Source organism: Clarias gariepinus, chromosome 16, assembly GCF_024256425.1.
Source record: "Clarias gariepinus isolate MV-2021 ecotype Netherlands chromosome 16, CGAR_prim_01v2, whole genome shotgun sequence".
NCBI lineage: Eukaryota > Metazoa > Chordata > Actinopteri > Siluriformes > Clariidae > Clarias > Clarias gariepinus.
Genome location: NC_071115.1, coordinates 16,935,813 through 16,956,722, shown reverse-complemented (window position 1 = coordinate 16,956,722; position 20,910 = coordinate 16,935,813). Strand labels below are relative to the sequence as shown.

At 40.6% G+C, this 20,910-nt stretch overlaps 1 protein-coding gene across 1 annotated transcript in view; it reads right to left on the bottom strand.

The window, feature by feature from the left end:
• smurf2 (SMAD specific E3 ubiquitin protein ligase 2) overlaps positions 1–20,910 on the bottom strand; it is a 50,741-nt gene that overhangs the window by 14,084 nt on the left and 15,747 nt on the right. The window contains exons 2-9 of the mRNA XM_053514287.1: positions 14,991–15,029; positions 13,890–13,998; positions 9,380–9,513; positions 7,540–7,605; positions 6,324–6,408; positions 6,128–6,211; positions 4,864–5,066; positions 254–338 (exon numbers count right to left, since the gene is read on the bottom strand). Of these exons, the coding sequence (XP_053370262.1) occupies positions 254–338; positions 4,864–5,066; positions 6,128–6,211; positions 6,324–6,408; positions 7,540–7,605; positions 9,380–9,513; positions 13,890–13,998; positions 14,991–15,029 (805 nt within the window). The remainder of the gene's footprint in view (positions 1–253; positions 339–4,863; positions 5,067–6,127; positions 6,212–6,323; positions 6,409–7,539; positions 7,606–9,379; positions 9,514–13,889; positions 13,999–14,990; positions 15,030–20,910) is intronic.

The following is a 20,910-nucleotide window of genomic DNA, read 5'->3' as shown; positions in this document are numbered from 1 at the left end:
TTCAAATTAGCATATTTGTTTATCCTGTGAGCCTCATTTCAAAACATATCTTACATCCTCCCAAATTATTTTTTTTCACAAATATCTTTAATGCTAACTGCTACAGTTTTAATTTATGTATAATTTTTAAACTACATTTCTTTCTGAGAATACACTTAAATTTCCTGCGGTATTAAATAAAGTGGTGCCAGGAATGATGTAAGAAAAGAGTCAATTTTAGTAGTGAGAGAGTGTGTGTGAAGTGAGAGGTTACCTTGGCACTCTGGGGTCATGCCACGTACTGACACCCGTCTGAGTGTGCAGAAAGTACACCTGACCTTGCTGCGTGGTCCGCTGCTCTGTGGACGAATTAGGGATAAAGGATGAGGGTTAGCTGTGGCTGATCACTTAATTTCATACCACATAAAATTGTTTTCGGTCATTTCTGGAATTATTGACAACACTCTTAAAGATAGCTTAAAAAAGCTAATAAACATCATTGAATTAAACTACCCTTTAAATAAAGATTCCAATCAAAAACCATGTGTGTCACAACTATTGGCACATCTGCCTTTGTAGTAGTTTGTGCAACCTCCCTTTTACATAAAAGCAGCAAGTTTTCTCTGCTTATGTTAAATGAGCCCACTTTTCAGAGTCTTATGGATCTCACCTCAATTTTTCAAAGGTCATTTATTCAGGATTTAAGCATCGCCATTTTGAAATCTTGATTATATGTTCACTGAACCATTTGTTTTTAGACTGGTGTGTATGGTTTAGATCACTGTGCTGTTGAAAGATCCAGGTTGTAACTTATTGGCGGAAACTTCTAGACTGTCATGTGGAAACTCCTGATACTTTATGAAGTCTGTGATACCATGAAACCCATAATCACCCTGGATTCCTCACCATACTTAAGAGTGTCTCCTTTCTGTATAACCAACCCTCTTTATAAACAGCACAGATAAAGCTCCAGTAGTGCCTAGTGAATTCAGGAAACTTTTGTTTCTGGTTAGATAAAAGTTATATGTCTAAAACTTATATTTGTTGGTGCGTTATTCTGCAATGGAAGAGGAAATCGTGCATGACCACATACGAGTGCCTAAAACGAGTGCCTTTTGAACTTTTGAAAATAATATTAATAAATTAGTAATAATAATATAATATAATTATAATTAGTATAATTAGTAATATTAATAAAATTAAAAGGTAAACACACTTGCATCAGGGATAGTCCGGTGTAGATTGGAGGCATACGGGTATGTGTGACAGCAAAGCTTTTCCTTTTAATTGCTTTGATTAAAATGAGTTGAATTTTAATGCATGTTAAGTGAAAAAAAAATTTTCTTGCATGTGTTAACTCAATAAAACATTTATAATTAGTGGCAAGTATTTATGGGTCTGAAATGACATCCTCCTGTTGTCACTAAGCTCTCTGCATCTGTGTACTTAAACCCCACCCTATTCTCTCTTTCCACAGGATCCAAGCATGCACACACACACACGCATGCACATAATGTCCTGTTAACGTCACAAATGCACACACACACTTGTCTAACCTGTAGTGCTGATGACAGCAGTCACAGTCAGAGAGACATTTCAGACACGCCGCGCTCTCTACATCCCTAATTACCTCAGCAATGCTGACTTCCCAAACAGCTGAAAGGTACTGCATCATTCTGCACCTGTATGTACACTTCATCTGCTGTTTCATTCCTCTGGCGTGCAGATGCTATGACCAACATTCTCCTTTGTCCATGCGAGCAAACTGACCTCACTAACACTGATGTATCCAGTGTTGGGTGAAACGTGTTACAAAGTTACTATACAAAGTAACACGTTAGAGTACTTGGATAACTTTTTTGGTGTATCAAGTAATCTAACGCGTTAGGTCCGCCATTTAGGTATTCAGTTATTTTTTAAAAACTGTAATGCATTATTCAGACAATTTATGTAATCCGTTAGCCAGACGGTCGTTCCCAATCCATTTGTGTGTGTGTGTGTGTGTGTGTGTGTGTGTAAAAGCCGTCCTACAAGCCCCGCTCCCGATAACCTGCCCCCCTCTGTTATTCCTGCTGTCATACCCCTATCACACCTATGCGATTTGACTATGCGAGGACCGATACGCGGAAAGATGGAAACCTAATCACAGCGCCAAAATTAGCGTGAATCATGATGTACTTACGGCCACCGCGCAAACTGCGTAGGTGAGATAGGGGTATTAGTAGTTAACAGATTATGGGCCATCTTCGCTGAGTGATGATAGTAAAATAATTATAGAGGTCTTGACTAAATCAACATGAATTAGGAATCACAAAGGAGTTTTCATTTTCTGCAATGGAAAAGTACTCGGACTAGTTACTTTTATCAGAAAGTAACGCTGTAATGTAACTGATTACTTTTTAAAGACAATAATTTTGAAATGTAATTCTTCTTTGTCTTTCGGCTGTTCCCTTTCAGGGGTCGCCACAGCGAATCATCTGCCTCCATCTAACCCTATCCTCTGCATCCTCTTCTCTCACACCAACTAACTTCATGTCCTCTCTCACTGCATCCATAAATCTTCTCTTTGGTCTTCCTCTAGACCTCCTGCCTGGCAGTTCCAACCTCAGCATCCTTCTACCGATATATTCACCATCTCTCCTCTGAACATGCCCAAACCACCTCAATCTGGCCTCTCTGACTTTATCTCCAAAACATCTAACGTGGGTTGTCCCTCTGATAAACTCATTCTTAATCCTATCCATCCTTGTCACTCCCAAAGAGAACCTTAACATCTTCAGCTCTGCTACCTCCAACTCTGCCTCCTGTCTTTTCTTTAGCGCCACTGTCTCTAAGCCGTAGAGCATCGCTGGTCTCACCACTGTCCTGTACACCTTTCCTTTCATTCTCGCTGATACTCTTTTATCGCACAACACACCTGACACTTTTCTCCACCCATTCCAACCTGCCTGTACCCGCCTCTTCACCTCCTTTTCACACTCTCCGTTGCTCTGGACCGTTGACCCTAAGTACTTAAAATCCTGCACCTTCTTTACCTCTGCTCCCTGTAGCCTCACCGATCCTCCTGGGTCCCTCTCATTCACACACATGTATTCCGTCTTGCTGCGGCTAACCTTCATTCCTCTGCTTTCCAGAGCATACCTCCACCTCTCCAAATTTTCCTCCACCTGTTCCCTGCTCTTGCTACAGAGCACAATGTCATCTGCAAACATCATAGTCCATGGGGACTCCTGTCTTACCTCATCTGTCATCCTGTCCATCACCAGAGCAAACAAAAAGGGGCTTAGAGCCGATCCTTGATGCAGACCCACCTCCACCTTAAACTCTTCTGTCACACCTACAGCACATCTTACCACTGTCTTACAGCTCTCATACATGTCCTGCACCACTCTAACATACTTCTCTGCCACTCCAGACTTCCTCATACAATACCACAGCTCCTCTCTTGGCACCCTGTCATACGCTTTCTCTAAATCTAAAAAGACACAATGCAACTCCCTGTTACCTTCTCTGTACTTCTCTGCCAGCATCCTCAAAGCAAATACTGCATCTGATGTACTCTTTCTAGGCATAAAACCATATTGCTGCTCACAAATGCTCACTTCTACCCTTAACCTAGCTTCCACTACTCTTTCCCACAGCTTCATTGTCTGGCTCATTAGCTTTATACCTCTATAATTGCCACAGCTTTGCACATCTCCCTTGTTCTTAAAAATTGGCACCAATACACTTCTCCTCCATTCCTCTGGAATTCTCTCACTCTCCAAGATCTTGTTAAACAAACTTGTCAAAAACTCTACTGCCACCTCTCCTAAGCACTTCCATACCTCCACAGGTATGTCATCAGGACCAACAGCCTTTCCACTCTTCATCCTCTTCAACGCCCTTCTCACCTCACTTCTACCAATATTTGCTACTTCCTGTTCCACAACAGTCACCTCTTCTACTCTTTGTTCTCTTTCGTTTTCCTCATTCATCAACTCCTTAAAGTACTCCTTCCATCTTCCCATCACCCTTCTGGCATCTGTCAGTACATTTCCATCTCTATCTTTAATCACTCTAACCTGCTGCACATCCTTCCCATCTCTATCTCTCTGCCTTGCCAACCTGTACAGATCCCCCTCTCCCTCCTTACTGTCTAGCCTAGCATACAAGTCCTCATATGCTCTTTGTTTGGCCTTTGCCACCTCTACCTTCACCTTACTCTGCATCTCCCTGTACTCCTGTCTACTCTCTTCAGTCCTCTCAGTGTCCCACTTCTTCTTAGCTAGCCTCTTTCCCTGTATACACTCCTGGACTTCCTCATTCCACCACCAAGTCTCCTTGTCCACTTTCCCCTTACCTGATGATACTCCAAGTACCCTCCTACCTGTCTCCCTGATCACATTGGCTGTAGTTGTCCAGTCAACTGAAAGCACTTCCTGACCACCCATAGCCTGTCTCAACTCCTCCCTAAAGACTTCACAACATTCTTCCTTTCTCAGCTTCCACCACTTTGTCCTCTGCTCTGCCTTTGTCCTCTTCGCTTTCCTCACCACCAGGGTTATTTTACACACCACCATTCTGTGTTGTCTGGCTACACTCTCCCCTACCAACACTTTGCAGTCACTGATCTCTTTCAGGTTACAACGTCGACACAAGATGTAGTCGACCTGAGTGCTTCTGCCCCCACTCTTATATGTCACCCTATGTTCCTGCCTCTTCTGGAAGAAAGTATTTACTACTGCCATTTCCATCCTCTTTGCAAAGTCCACCACCATCTGTCCTTCTACATTCCTGTCCTGTCCAATTTTGAAATGTAATTAGTCACTTTAAAAAGTAACGTCCCTCAACACTGGATGCATCACATTTGTCTTAGTGCATGTGCATGTGTTGTGAGCTGACCATAGCCCTCAGGGAGGTCCGGCGGTGTGTGCAGGTGAGTCCGGCTCATGTAATTTCTGTGTCTCTGAGACCGAACGCGCCGCTCCTGCACTCGGATCTCGCCTGTCTGAGCGCCAGCTGCCCCGTTGGGTGTCATGATGGGTGTGTTCTCGTCGACCAAACAACTAAGGGGGCGACCAGGACTAGAGTACTCTGATGCCGGCCTGAGAGAGAGAGAGAGAGAGAGAGAGAGACATAATGAGGGACACAAACAAATGAAAAAAAAAAAGTGTTCGGTCCAGAAATACTTTCAAAATTGAGGTTAGGCAAAGTCTAGATTTTTAGAAAATATAAAATGGGTGAGGAAATAAAATAAAATAATGTTAAATACACAGCCATAAATTCACAGAGATAGTTTCATAAAATGCATCACCCCACAAAAAAGGACTTTATCTTGGCCCTATATTCAAAGGTTTAAACGCTCAGACTGTGCTGTAGACCAGACATATTTGGTGTATACAAGGGATCACTTAAGACTCTTTCATCATTGCCATATTCAAATTGCTGCAATGGTCTTAGAAGTGATCCAGATGGGTAGGAGTGCATATTAAAAACTGGCAATCTGAATCAAATCTGATTTCTCAGCTTTAATCTCAAAACTCCACTATTGCTAAATAACATCTTATTTTGGCTTTTATAAAGAATTTTTTCCCCCTAGGACTGGTTTAACTTTTTAAGTAAAGGCACAGGACTTCACCTAAAGACTACCCCTAATCTGTGTCCTGAAAGGCACTACAGGGAAAATGTATAAAAAAAATAAAATAAATAAATAAATAAATAAATTAATTAATTAATCAATAAAATAAAAAAATAAAATGAAAACGGACTGTGAGAATACTGCTGAGATGTGCCAATGACACCAGACTCACACACTGTGTGTAACATCTTATAGTTTTGTCTGTAACACTGGTGAGTTGTCCTTCTGCTTTACTAGTTACAACTGCAGTAGGTGAGAATCTAATAATACAGAAGGATAATTAATAAAATAAATTAAGTTGATACTGATAATCTGTTTCAACTGATTACTACACTAGAAGAGAAAAAAACAACTACTGCAGTGACATGACAGAGCTGATTGTCGAAGAGTTTCTAACCTGGCAGTTCAACCACTGAGAATTAGAAGCAATGTTATTAATACACCAAGCTTTGTTGTACAGTTTCTATTTGAGTTACTAAACAAGGAGTTTACACTTTATAAACACAGCCTCATGTCCAGATCACTCACCTGGTTGGTCTCTCCCACTGCGTGCTGCGTGTGATATGGTTCAGGTACTGAATCCGACCAGACGCCGTTCTCCTTTCCTCCCAGCTGCACCACACACACACACACTATTAGGAGTCTGGCACTATAAAATGAATATTTATGTGCAGTTAAAACACAGCAGAGGTCTTAAGGCTAGGCTCTGCTACAGTAACTTTACCCATCGGGTAGATCATTGTCAAACAGGCGGCTGCAGTCCACCACAGGCCCACCAGTGCCAATCCTGTCTCTGGACTGAAGACTCACTGCATGTATAAAAAAAAAAAGAAGTTACATATAGAATCCAAAACAGTTACTCTGGCATTTTTAAGGGCTTAGCTAACATTTTAGCTTTACATTTTAGATTATGGGTACATCAGAGTTACCACATGAAAGCCTGGGTGGACCATTCTGCCTTAGGAGAGGTCTTTTTTATAGGAGCTGGGACTCTGGGTTGAGGGACACGGACAAGGCCAAACGTATCAGGGTGTCACTTATAGTCTAACTTTACAGTCAGGCTTTTCTCCTATAATTAAAATGTACTACCAAAGTCGACATAATGTGGAGGATTTGCAGCTCCACATGCTTCAGAAAAAAAATAAAAAAAATAAATAAAAAACAGCGTGAGCAGTCATGAAAGACCTGCACATAAAGCTGGGTGTTGAACCCATGCCTGCATTCTGGGTCATGCAAACAATTTAATAGGCAGAGACTGATTTCTCTTAACTATAGAAACAAAACCTGCCTTTGTGGCACTTACCATAGTACAGATCTGCAAAAAACATTGTAGTCTTGGGTTTGTTTCTCCATATTCGCATGTTTAAGTATAAAAAAAATACATACATACATACTACTAGGAAACAGGTTTATGAATCAATGATGATGGAGATAAAGATGTTTGGATGTCTGAATTTCGGCATATCGCCCATGTTTAACTGAAATGGTTGTTTTTAAATTTTCCACGTTAAATGTTATATCCTGGAACATTTGGAAACTATTGTTAAATAGTTAAAATGCATTTGCAGCATCACTCAAACACATACATATAACAGGTTCTCTATCCTGAATATCTCCAGCCTGTGAGTCAGCCTACACAGGTATGCGCCTCATCATGATTCCAGCGAACAGTGGGTGAACTGTCATTACAGAGAACCTCTGAGCTGACTCACAGAAAGACATACTCGAGTGGGAAGACAGGAATGCTGCGCAAATTTTTTTTTTTTTTTTTTTTTTTAAAAGGAACAAGACTCAAATAATTCACTCAATCTCTTTTGGATAATCATTCATCACATTGGGTTTGCTAGTAGTAATATTCGCTACACTTTAAATCAGAAAGAATGCAAGAAGCGAACCAGACATAGTAAGAAAGACATTAATAGAATATAAATGATACATACCTACTATCTGACCCCTCACAGTGTCACTGTCATTGGGTCCCAACTTGTTTAGATCTAATCTCTGATCTGAAAGTCAAATAGAGAGAAAAAGAGAGAAAGAGAATTAAGCATCACCAACATAAATATAGCTCACCTATTAAACACCCAGCTTTGATTAGACGCAAAGACTATTAAAATGAATGAAGTACAGTCATGAGCCTGAAGCTCATCATAACAATAAAAGATGAGTCACCTAAAAGAGTGCGTGTCCAACTTATACTTGTGTGGTAATTCCCTTGACTCTGATCCAGTCTGACAGCCTAGGGTGCATATGCGTGTGTGTGTGTGTGTGTATGTGTGTGTGTGTGTGTGTGCGCGTGCGTGTGTGTGTGTGTGTGTGTGTGCATGCGCCTGTACACAAAGCCTGCTTTATTCTTTGTAGTCTTTAAAAAGAGAGATGCGAGATCTCTGGTTCTGTGCTGCAGGACAGGAAGAGAGAGACAGGAATAACAAGTAGGACACACAAGATGTATGACTAGACTAAACGGTTGGTTTTAGTTAGGCCTATAGTAATGATATAGTATACTCATACGTATTGCAATAACTATTCATTTCTGTTAGGAGACTGTTTAACATAACGGTAAAAAAAAAGAAAAAATATATATATATAAAACAATGAAAAAAAGTATATATATTTATAATATATGTTATTTCTCTGCCAAATCTAAAAAAGCATTGTTGATGTCATCATGTCACCGTCAGAAAAAATGCATATATTTTTTCATGTTAAAGTGTATATATACATTATTTTTGGACCCTATTTTTGAGGTCCTACAGTAGCCCTTCGATTAGATCTAATCATCTCAGGACCGCCTTCGCTCCTCACGTGCATCAGTGAGATTTGGCCACTCATGACCCTGTCTCTGGTTCAGCGGTTTTTCCTTCCTTAGGACCACGGTTTGGAGATGCTCTGACCCAATCATCTAGCCATTGCAATTTGGCCATCGCCACATTAGTTACCGTTATAATATGTAAGAATAATGCCACTCGGAAGTGGGTGAAATATACTAGGCAAAAAGTTAAACTTTTTTTTTTTTTTTTTTTGGTTTGGAGGCAGAAAAAAAAAGGCCAAGTGTAGGGATTTAAGTTACTTTAACATGGGCTGAAATTGTAAGGGGAAAATGACACACACACACAACCACATACTTTAACTTAAAAAAAAATAAAGATCTAAAAAAAAGCTTTATAAAGAGTCAGGAAGAAGTAACAGAAATTACCAAGAAATATGTTCTAAAGAAAAGAAAGACAAAAGAGAAATAGACATAAGAAAGAAAGGCAGACAGACAGCAAGAAATGCAGGGCATAGAGAGGAATCCCTCCCAGCTGTGGGAGAGGCCCGTGGTTTCCTGTACTTCTTCAGGAAATGAGCCTGAGGGTTTTCTAGGAAATGGGTTGTTTTAAAAGTCTCCCCAGACTGAACTGTGCCACTCTGGCACCCTAAAGAGCCTGCTCCTGCACACAACAATCAATCCATGGAGTCTCCACGACCACGGCCATGATGTTGGACAAAAGACTCGACAACAGAAAACAGCTCCGTCTGTGCAGTCTGGATTGCGAAACACCAAAAAAATTTGACCTCCGATTTCAAAATCAGAAGAAACATAAGCAGACGACTCAGGCATAGACGGTGCCATTTACATCCAGACATAGACATAGAGTCTTCTGGTCTCCGACGTACATATTATTCTGAGTAAACGCTTCCTGAGAGCCGAGGTCAGTTCTAGTCCCTTAAAGATTCACGTAAGCAAAACACAAGTGCAACTATGCACACACTCACACAGACATACACACACATACTTACAGCCTGTGTCTTTGAGGCGGTTGATGGAGTTGGACAGGAGACGTACACAGCCCAGAAAGCCAGCTCCCTGCTTTTTGTGGATTTTCTTATGGTTCCACACACTAATAGTGATGGAGTCCAACTTGCCGATGTATCTGTAAAGAGAAAAAACATTGGGATAAATCAAACAATTTACACTCTTTGTACCATTATATGAAATGCTTGATCTTCCCCCCCAGGATTCATGTATCTTACACACACGCTTTGCACTTCCTGATAATAATTAAACCCTAAACATTCCGTTTAACCAGATGCTCAAAGCTCACAACCCCTCGTCTGCAAGACTTCCAAACATGTCTGAAATGTCATGGGTTTGTTCGAGGAGGCCAAAATGAAAGAATCCTCTGTTAGACAAAAGAGAGAAAAAGGAAGAGGTGGGAGGATGAAAGGAGCCTAAACTAAAGGGGCAATGGAAAGCGTGTCTAGACGTTCAGCCAAAGCAAGGCAAGCCAGTGAATGGGCCAAGGAAGCCCAAACAAATCGCTGCTTCTCTAGAAAACAAACATTTATCGCTTTCGCAGCACCAGAAATTTAATAAAGGTCTACGGCTCAGGAGTGATCCAAATTATGTGGAATGCTCAAGCATGCCAAACTATGCTTATTTCCAGACATTACAACAGCTTGTAAAAGAACCATGAACAGAATTCATGCCAAAACCTGACCGGAATGTAAAAAGGACTGATAACCTGCCTAAATGGTCATTTCACTGTGCATGAGTCATGAGAACCTTGGAGAATTATTGCTAGTTTGCAAAAGCTATTTGTCCAGATAAATGCTAAACAGAGGGGTTATTTTTTCCCTCAACCAACATCGTCTTCTAATGGTGTAACTGTTTGCAAAAATTTTTGCACTAGTTAATGAAAGATCTCGAAACATGCAGATGTTTACAGTAAGCAGAAAGACAGTATATGTGTGGAGCTCTTTACATGCTGATCTGAGTTCAGCTGGAGTAAGCAGGTGCTGGGCAGTGAGAGCTGAGATGGATATGGGCTGCGTGTACTGAGGATAGTGAGAGAAGCCCACGAGTGTTTGGCATGAACTGCATGACTTTCACTGAGCCAAAAGATCCTCAATGAGAGGGCCAGCTGCGCCCCGGGAACACAGAGTCCACCTGCTTCCCCCAGTTACAGAGCAAAGGAGACACTGATAAAGAAAGAACACTAACATTTAATGAAAAAAAACTCAGCTATTCACAGAAGCATATACAACACATTTATATATATATAAAACTTCATCTCAGAGCAGCTGTAATATTCCTTATTAACAATCTCTCAGGCTGAAGAGAACAACTGAACAGTTTACCAGCTGACATTCTTCTCATTTCAGTACTTAGACAAGCACCATCACACTGATATTACTTTTTATACTACAGTTCTAACAGAGTACTCTGATTGGGTGGGAGCCTTTCCACAAGTGGTGATATAGATCATAACAGCACTGGGAAATTTAACTATATGCATCACTTCACGCCATAGCAGTAACAATCATTAATTGCGATACCTGTCGGTCACCAGGACGGGTGAAATTAGGTTGATACGGTATGCAGTACTGGAAAGAGGAGGAAGCTGCCTGAAAATTCCTGTCAAATCAGGGACTCTAAACCAGCCACAGAAGCACTTTCAGCAAAAAAAACCAAAACAAAACGTATCTAATAACATTATGTAATCTTAAACAACACTGTTTCTCCTTAGTAATTGCTTTTAAGTCATTCCAAATTGCCTCTGAACCATCCGTGTTGTTCTTTTTTAGTGATGAGTCATTCATGAATGATTCGTTTAAAAAAAAAAAAAAGTTTTAAAGAGTGACTCGTTCATTTTCTACTGGGCGCACATGCAGAAAGTATCGCAAAAGCTTCGTAGGTTATGTACAGGAAACAGAAATTAGTAGGTACCGCTCGAGTCTTTTGGTCCGAATCGTAAGTTTTTTTGTTTTTTTTTACGTGACTCCCATAGACACTATGCAGTGCAGTAGCTTTAAAAGAACAAATAACTCGGACTAGAAGACTCATGAGAAGCGCTCAATTCTGTTTCCCGTGTACTGCACTGCATAGCGTGTATGGAAGTCACGTGACAAGAAAACAAACGATTCAGACCGGTTGAGCCGCTCATTCTGTGTATCGTAATATGTCTTTAGCTGCACTGTAATATTTTTATTACTGGAACTATAGCCAGTATGTATGTAGACGTGTTGGCAATGTGTTTATTGAAAATATAACAATTAATTTTATTTCTGATCAAAAGAACGAAATTAACTTAATGACACAAAAAAAGATTTGTTCATTTTGATGAACGAGATTCAAAGAAGTCACAAGAGTCACAAAAAACGATCCAAACTTCCCATTACAATTCCTTTTACGACTAACTTAAGCTACAAACCTAACAAGCTTCTAATACAAGGCTGAACCACAAATCTCTCTTTAACACCTGACTAAGGGAACTACTTGCCGTGTAGGACAAGGGATTAAACAACCCACATAGCACACTAGCTTTTTATTTTATGCTATTTGGGATTTAATCAAACCTGAAAGTTGGGAAGCTAAAAGTCAGCTGCTCTCAAGCAGAATAAGTAAAAAATATAAAGCAAATTTCATAATTTTCTAAGGACTGTCCACCACCTCCTCGGTTTATTCTCTCCAACTTTGGTCCACATAGTACCGGCAAGAATTTAAAACTACTCTCACCCTCGTCAAATACACTAACTGCTGATCGCCAGCTCAACATTCTGCGTTTCAGAAGAATATGCGTTAGTGGTGCAAAAATAACTGGTTTAATAGACAAACAAAATCATAATCTGCTAAAAACAAATGGTGTTTATGGACCGCTGGTATGCAACATCATAATAATGCTTAAGTAGAATGATGCTACCGTATTTACATGAAGCTTCCGTTTCATTTGAGTTGTCAGCAGCAACACTTTCCTCTGCAACCCTGCGATGGGGAACTGGGGAGGACATGTCCGGTTACCCCGGCAACCAAACAAACGGAGACATGGGCTTCCTTCTGCTGTTGGCCCACTTTGAGAAATCGCTGGAAACTTTCTCCTTCGTTCTTTCCCTTGCATATACACTCTCGATTAGGACTCTGGGAAAAGTTACACGACTGGTGGAACAGTTGCTATTTTTATTTAAAACCTCAGCTTACCGTCAGCAGACTGAGCAAGGTGTGTGTGTGTGTGTGTGTGTGTGTGTGTATACAAATGTATGCATGTGCGTGCGCCATTGTTGAGTGTGCTTATGGTGACACAGTTACTTACATTTAAGCTTCTTTAGGAAATATTCAAAGCGGCATGACCTCTGCACACTGCTGTTAACTTGATCTAAATGAGTCGAAGGTGATCTAAATCACCACAGAACACATCTACACTCTCAGAGCATTTTTGTAGGAACACATACACGTACTAATTAATGCAATTATCTGATTAGGCAATTGTGTGACAGCGATAAAAATATCAGGCAGCTCATGAAAAATGTTAATATCATCAATTAGAAAAATGTGATTTCAGTGATTATGATGCTGAATGACTGTTGGTGGCACAAGACTAACTGCAGATCTCCTGAAATATTCACTCACACACCGACACAGACACACAGTCCCCTCTCTCTCTTGAGTTTACTCAGTATGGTGTGGTAAAAAAAAAAAAAAAAAAACAACACTCAGTGAGCTGCGGTTATACAGACAGAAGCACCTTGTTGATGAGAGCTGCCAACAGAGAATAGCCAGTCTGGTTTGAGGTGACTCAAATAACCATGCTGTACAGCTGTAGTGAACAGAAAAGCATCTCAGAATGCACAATATGTAGACCCTTGAGGCATACGGACTACAACAGATGGGTTTTTTTGTTTGCTTTGAGAGCATTACGAGGTCCTAGCTAGTACTATATAATATAGTGTTATTAGTAAGTGTATGTGTGATGATAAAGGGCTTTGAGTAATTACAGCTGAGTCATACACTCATACTAAGAGACGGACAGGCAAGGCTGTGGAGCAATAACCCAAACAATGCAAGAAATACTTAAACTAAAATGTGCACACTACAACGGGGGATGAAAACACTTAAAATTAGTACATAAAAAAAGAAAAAAATTGTCTGATTTGTTAACACAGCCATAAAAGAATTCGTTCCACTGATAAAACCCTCTCCGATTTTGAGGTGTGTCTATGACTACTGTTAAACAGAGATTGTGTTTCAACGGTTGACGTATTCAGGATTATTTTAATCTGATGCACTGCCACCACTACGCAGATCACAAGTTTCCACCGAAGGTGTGTGTATACAGCAGCAACTGGATCCGAGTGTGTGAGACAAAAATAGATTGTGTAGGATACAGTATCCATGAACTGAGTTAGTGAGAGGTAATGTGATGGGGATGGTGTGTATGTGCGAGTGTGTGCTCAGATGGATGGGAAAAGAATGTGCACTTGTGTACAAGTGATCTATCTATCTAGTGTGTGTGTGTGTGTGTGTGTTACTTACAGGTCATAGTGTTGGTTCCATTTGGGGTCAAGAGTGTTTCTCACAGTGTCTGTGGAATGACACTGTCCTGAACCGTCCACCACCACCTTGGCAAAGGGGTCAGGCAGGCCTGGAATAGAGATTACACGCTTCACGTTCCACTCATATTCAAACGACTCACATAAACAAAATGTAAAAGATTAAACGTGCTTTAATAATGCACACTTTTTATAACACACTTTAATTTTTCTGTGTGGAATCTTCACTTAGCAAACTTGTGCTGCGTTCAACTTCAAGTAAATTTATTAATTTTTTCAAATTTTGAATACAAATTTAAAAAATCTAAGAAGCCTGCTGCCCCTTTTCCCAAAACAGTCTCCTCAACCATACGAACATGGACTAGTCCAAGCTCCGCCCCCTAAACTTAATTCCTTGAATGTGTGGAGGTTGAAAACAGGCTCTAACGTTCCACTTGCAGAACTCAGCTTTGAATACACATTTAAATACTAGACCTTTTACAATCATTTAAAATTCTACAGCCCTGAAACATACACAGAATTGTAGACGGTGCTGTCATGAGGCAGTAGCTGGCACTTGGGTGGCTGACCCTGACAACCTGTTACTCTGACACCCAGAACCCAAACAACTCCAAACACACACACACACAAACTCTTTCATTTTCCCTGCTGTCCCATGTATGGATGTGTCAGGGAGCAGTCGCGGGGCACACCTCTACTTTGTTCGTCTGTTATTATAATAACTGCAGACCAACAGCAGACATACTACTGTGTTTTTTTCCCTCTTTCGCTCTTGATTCTTCCTGATTTTGCTTATTAGGTTATAGGACCATTTTTTTTGTTATCATACCTTGTGCACCATGTCGTGTGATTGAGCATGACAGAGACGCAAGAAAGAGAGACACATTAATGTTTTGTACGACGCGCCATGCAGTCAGGGTTGCTTTATCTACAAACCAACCCATATATTTCTGTCGTCTCGTGGGGAAAAGGATACTTATCTCGTTCGCCGCACTTCAAACACACAGAATGACTCAAGCGCTGAGTAGATTTATATGAAGCTACAGAAATGAAGCACAACTCTCCGGTCCTATGGGTTACTTACGAAAGAAGTCTTTCTTCGCCAGGTTCTTTGCACACAGTACTGCAAAACAAAAGAGAAACAAAAGCACATCGTTTAATCGGCTCTCCAAACATTATTATGAAAATTTTTTAGACAGCAGATCATTCGAACATTCTTCAAAAAAAAAAAAAAAACGCAATTAACTCAAAGTAGAGGGTCAGTAAGAAATCTTTAGTCAGCGGGATGTAGTTACAGGATGCCGAAATGGGTCAGGAGATGCTCAGATTTATGCTTAGACTCACACTGAGCTCAAACGCTCAGATCAAGCAGAAAAGTTTTAAAAACGCATCCTGAGAGCCTGCAGCTGGTCTCCATTCTGCCAAACTCCTAAAGCATGTCTACCGCACACCATCGTTTTAGAAAAGCTTTCATTCCTGTTTATAGCCAAGATCTTGACTGGAAGAAGAAGAAGAAAGAGTAAAAAAAAAAATGCTGACCATCAAACAGATCAGGCTAAAACAGACGTCCATTTTGTTCAGACGTTTACGCAGAGTAGAAACAACCATAAAATCAAAAAGAGTGCATCAAGGAATCACACAGATAATAAAATAAAAATCTGTTTCACTGTCAAAAGACGTAACCTTGACTGAATTATTACAAATGTCAGCTGAAAAAAAACCCCAAAAATCGTGAAACTTGACGTTTTAGTATTGTTTTATCTCTGTAAGGAGCGATTTATTTAATCGTGTTTTTCATCTCCTTACTTTTTCCTGATTCTTCGGTTTATGAGCCACACAAGAAATAATATGTTTAACTCTGATACAAAGGAGACCGTCAGCACCAGGAGACTGAAAGGAGCCTGCTCGTTGAGTCTTAGCGTGCCGAGAAACACTTCAGAGTTCCTTTAATGCACTTGTGTAAGAAACGCTAAATGATTTGTAGTTTCACTTTAACTGGGACTACACTACATAGCAAATGAGGTTAAGAGTCCTTCAGTGAAGTACCCTTAATGAGTCCCCTACACTCTTTCTACTATTCAGCCAGGAACATTTGAGATGGACTTCAGTGAAGAGAAGTAAGCTTTTTAAAAAGGTCCATGCAGGAGAGAATATCATGTTCAAATTACACAGAATTTAATGTCCCAGAATGCTAACGCTACATGATTTTAGCGGCTGGTTTGATGCATGTAAGGGTGAGGCACAAGCACTCCCTGATGAAAGTCATTTTCCGTTCATCGTGTTTTGATGTCATGAGTTTTTTTTTTCCTTGGCAGAAAAAACAAAACAAAAAAAAAAATCTACCCCAATCGATCAGCCAGTAACTGGAATCAGCCGCAGATGTAACAGATTCTGTGCCAGTCATGCACAAGCTGCCGAGTGGCCCGAAGTAAAAGCTATCATCTGTAGATCGCGAGTTAGAATAACAGCTAATGTTACAGACATCCGTGGTCTGGATCGTAGGGAGCAGATTGGGTGTGCTCTCTCGAGGCTAAGGGGTGGCATACTTGCACTCTCACATCAATCGTAGTAAGATTAGGCGGATCACGCACAACTTCGGGAAAGCTTTTTTCCAGCAGCTTAAAAAGATGCTTCAGATAGTTCCTGTCTAGAAGCAAGCATGTGACATCATTCAGCCTATACTGTACACAGGCAAAACAGGTCCAAAATAAATAAATAAATATATATATTTTTTTAAGTCAGTAAAAATCAGTGAGATGCAAGTTCTAAAAAGTTCTTATGCAAAAAAAACTTGATATATGGTAAAATTTCTTTTAGGACGGTTTTAATATTATTATTCTGGGCTGCACATGATTTCCTCTTGGACTCTCATTTACTAACCGTTTCTCAGCACGACTAATGCAGAGGGTTTCACACGACACGATTCATCGAATCACTGCAATTGAAAAATCATCTCAGGGAACCGTTTAAGCGGTGGGTCTGGTGGTCCCAAAAATCAGACTCGCAAATTGTGGCTAGATTGTTTGTTTGTTTGTTTGTTTGAGCCTGATGAACTGCATCCTCCATCACGGAGTCTGTACTGCTGTACACGCCGAGTGTTATCCTTCACTGTGCCGGGTGAAGAGACGAGCACTGAAGAGCTGAAGAACTAAATGGAAATGATGATGTTCAGCCTCAACTCTGATTTAAAATGGAAGCTGTAAATGCAATCACGCTGTCAGCACGTGAGCTATCCGTCCAACTACGCACCTACACAATACCTCTGTGTGGCTTCTCAGTAGCTGCAGTACACAGTTTAAAATGATAAACATTTTAAGACATTTGGCAGGAAATAACATTAGGATCCTCTGGAGAAGAAGTGAAGAGGAAAGCCTGTATTGTAGGGATGTACATACTTACTTGACAGATTATGAAGATGATTTTTTTTTTATATCCACAAACTTCCCTGGGAATGTGTAATGTTTCAGTAAAAGCCACCTCATCGCTTAAACATCTGGAAGGCATCTCTCTCTCTCTCTCTCTCTCTCTCTCTCTGCAAATGCCAGTTGCACCACACACATGGCCCCTGAGAGGGGCTTTAACAGCGCTGGCCTGTAGTTTGTTTCTTCCATTAATTATTCACAGACTATGTGCTTGCGCATGTTGGGGGCGGCGGGTTGTGTGAGCAGGAACAGGTGAGAAAGATGAAATGCCATTTTCCCCCTCTTTTTTTCCCCTAAGAGAAAACACTTCCCCACCCAAAAAGCAGAGGGGATAAGGCGCGCTGGGGTTTAGCAGTAAATCAGAGTACTGGCATACAGGACGAGTGCCTTTTTAAACGTCAAGGCAGAGCCAAGGCAGTTTTCATGGTTTAACGGTTGGGAACATGAATCTGGGAAGCAGGAAAGGATTTTGTAATATTGAGGCAAGATGACATCAGAAAGTTTGCTTTCTCTTCGCGGGGGAGCCTGTAACCAGTGTGCAGTCTGGGCAGAGGAATTACCAAGTAAATACTAGTTAAATTAAACAGGATGTACTGCTTTCCCTTTATTTGTTGAAACTAATTACCAGAACGCTCAATACAATACAATGATTCATTGTAGATGCAACAGACACTTGTCCCTCTGGTTAGCAAAAGATGGCAGGCTAAGCACTGCGTCTAGATGAAGTGTGATTTCTAGATGTTGGAGTCCGTTCTGAACGAACTCCATCTGTTGTGTCGTTTCTCACATGATCGAATCCCAAAACCCTCGGCTTGCAGTCTGTCACTCCTCACGGTGTGAAACTGGGCACTATTCTCTCACTACCCAGTCTGGCAATGCACTCGCACCATCTGATGGTTCCATATGTACTGAGATTGTGGGTGGGCTCTCTCATTGGCTGGTTACCTTGAAATATGCATTGTGATTGGTCGAAACCGGGGAAAAGCCCATCCAAAAAAAAAAAGTTTAGAAATGCATATCTTGGTTTTTGTGGTCATGTCTATATACTGTAGTTAAAATTTTAGATTTTTTTCTTTTCTATTTATTTTTTTTTTTACCTCAGAAAGAGCTAATTTAAGGAATGGAGCCTGAAAGCTGGCGACTCAGACAGACTATGAATGTCCTATGAATGTATGCGGGTGTAAGTGAGCAATTTAACGCTGCGAAGGGAAGTGGACAAAGGCGAAATCCAGTCATAGACAACCACAAGCCACAGTCATGACGGGGATCTTGAGCCGGACAAAAGTTGGTATGTATGTGTGTACGTGTATCGTTTTAAAGGGTACTAACTGTTCGTGGTCCAAACACTACTGGGACATTTTTTTTTATTTGTACGCATGGGCTGTTAAACCCCAGGCACTTTCATGGGAAGTACCAAGCCCATCGAGCTGGCACAAACGCTTGCATTAAAAGAGGAAAAAACTCGTTTCAAAAGGAAGTTTGTTACTTCCTTCTAATGACCCACACAGGCAAACCTTGTAATGTGACAAGAGAACAGACATTAGTGTGGTGCTGGGACCAAGTGAGGGTCCACCCTGCTTGATTTCAAACCACAACCTGTGGCTGGCTCTGGCATTAGGGAGTCACCGTCTGTCTCACACTGCGTCGCTCCCCCACTGTAAGCTGCTTCACGCTGTCTCGCCACAGGGAGGAAGATGAGGAGGATGTATACGATAAATAAAGAAGGAGTGAAGTCACAGGAAGGGAGACTATGAGGTGGAGAAGGGGAGAGGTAGTGAGTATGTGGAAGAGTGAGTGGAAAAGACCAGCAGGAAGGATATCGAAAAACTCCATATTGTTTAAATCACAGTAGTGTAGACGGAGTGATTTCATTCTGCGCTACACCTCCACTTCAGATCTACTGCATGTAATATTACATACATCCAAAAACATTTCCCACAATGCCAGGCATCACTAAACCCGCTCTGCCAGTCAGCATTCCAGTTATAGTAGATTAGTGTTAATTTTGTCAGGTATTTTAAATTTTAGTCTTATAAATGTCCCTGTTAGTTTTTATCATATTTAGTCAATCTTTTTTTATTTTTGTTTAATCAAGTTTTAGTTGACTAAAAGTCTAGACATTTTATTGTAGGTTTGGTCAATGAAAACATAACATTTTAGCAATAGTATTATTAATTAACCATCTAGTCTAGCCAAAACCTTTTTTTCAAACAAAATAATTATCTTAACATTTAAAATGTATCTTTTCACCTGAAGTGTTCAGCTAATTATATTTATTTTAATCATTACAAACAACTGATGCATGTCCAATATTCTTTTTTTTTTTTTTTTTTACTACAAACCAATAGGAGCAGTACAAACAGTGTTTTAAAACCTTTTTTTTCCAAAAAAATATGAACTTGGACTGTTGTAAAGTCAGCTGTCAGCTGTAAAATACCTCACATACAACAAAAAAAAAAGGCTGTAAAACTACTCTTAAATTTTTGATGGCATGCGCCTTGATGCGTCTTTTCAGGTTTGTGGTATTTTTCCCAGCAATTTTGTGCCCACACTGTTTCCCCTCCGATATTCTACAAATCTGCTTTTTTTTCTCCAGTTCAATGCGAAGAAAGAGGCCCAAATATCAGCTCTTCTCTTGGCCCGAGTAATACCTGCTGTGAAGACAAAAAGTTAAAGATGACCGAGCTTGTAACTGCCCGTCACTGCACTCGCACACTAGTTCTGATATACCGCACGTCGTGACCCGGGAAATACCGCTGCTCGTGACATAATGAATGAACACTATATCGTAGCGGATTTGGACGAAAATTATATGTTGGCGGAAATAAAGACAGATGTTTTATTAGTTTTGATTGTCTTAAACCAGATTTTAGTGTCGTCTTTTTTCGTCGAAGATATCTCTTGCTGATTTCGTCACTGTTATACATGACATCTTGTCATCTTGTCTTGAAAAAGGGTCGTTTAATTGATAAAATTACCGCTAACGCTAATCTAAATTTACCCACAAGCCCATTCTCTGCAAGTGCATCCTTGCAGAATAGTAAATCAGCGGTTTTTTTTTTTCTTCTTCTTCTTCTTACGGGCATACAAATAAACTTGGCGAGGAAAAAAAAATGTCATCAAAGCTTTTTCACTCAATGTTCTCAATTGATAGAACGGCTTCTGATAAATGATCGTAGACTTATAAGAAAGGGGTTGACGATGACAAAGCTGGTCCCAGAGAAAAGGAAATACGTTGGCTTGAACCTGCTGGGCTGCGCCGTAAATCAGATTTTACTGGCCGTGAGGGGGGGTGCGTTCTCACGTTGCTCTGCAGTGCACGACGGCCTACATACTTGCTGCAAGCGCATGCTTGCCCACACACAGCAGGCGCACAGCCACGCACTCTTACTGGATCAGTTCTGGGAGGATTGTGGTTACACTCATTTGGTAAATCAGGAGGGTAGAAAAGCATCATAAGAGCACACTAGTGTGGACTGAGGCGTGGGGGATCAAAAACATGGACCTGATTTAAAATAACCTGACCAACGTGTTCAACCTACAATGACAATATGACAGTTTCAAATTTTTTTTTGTTTTTTT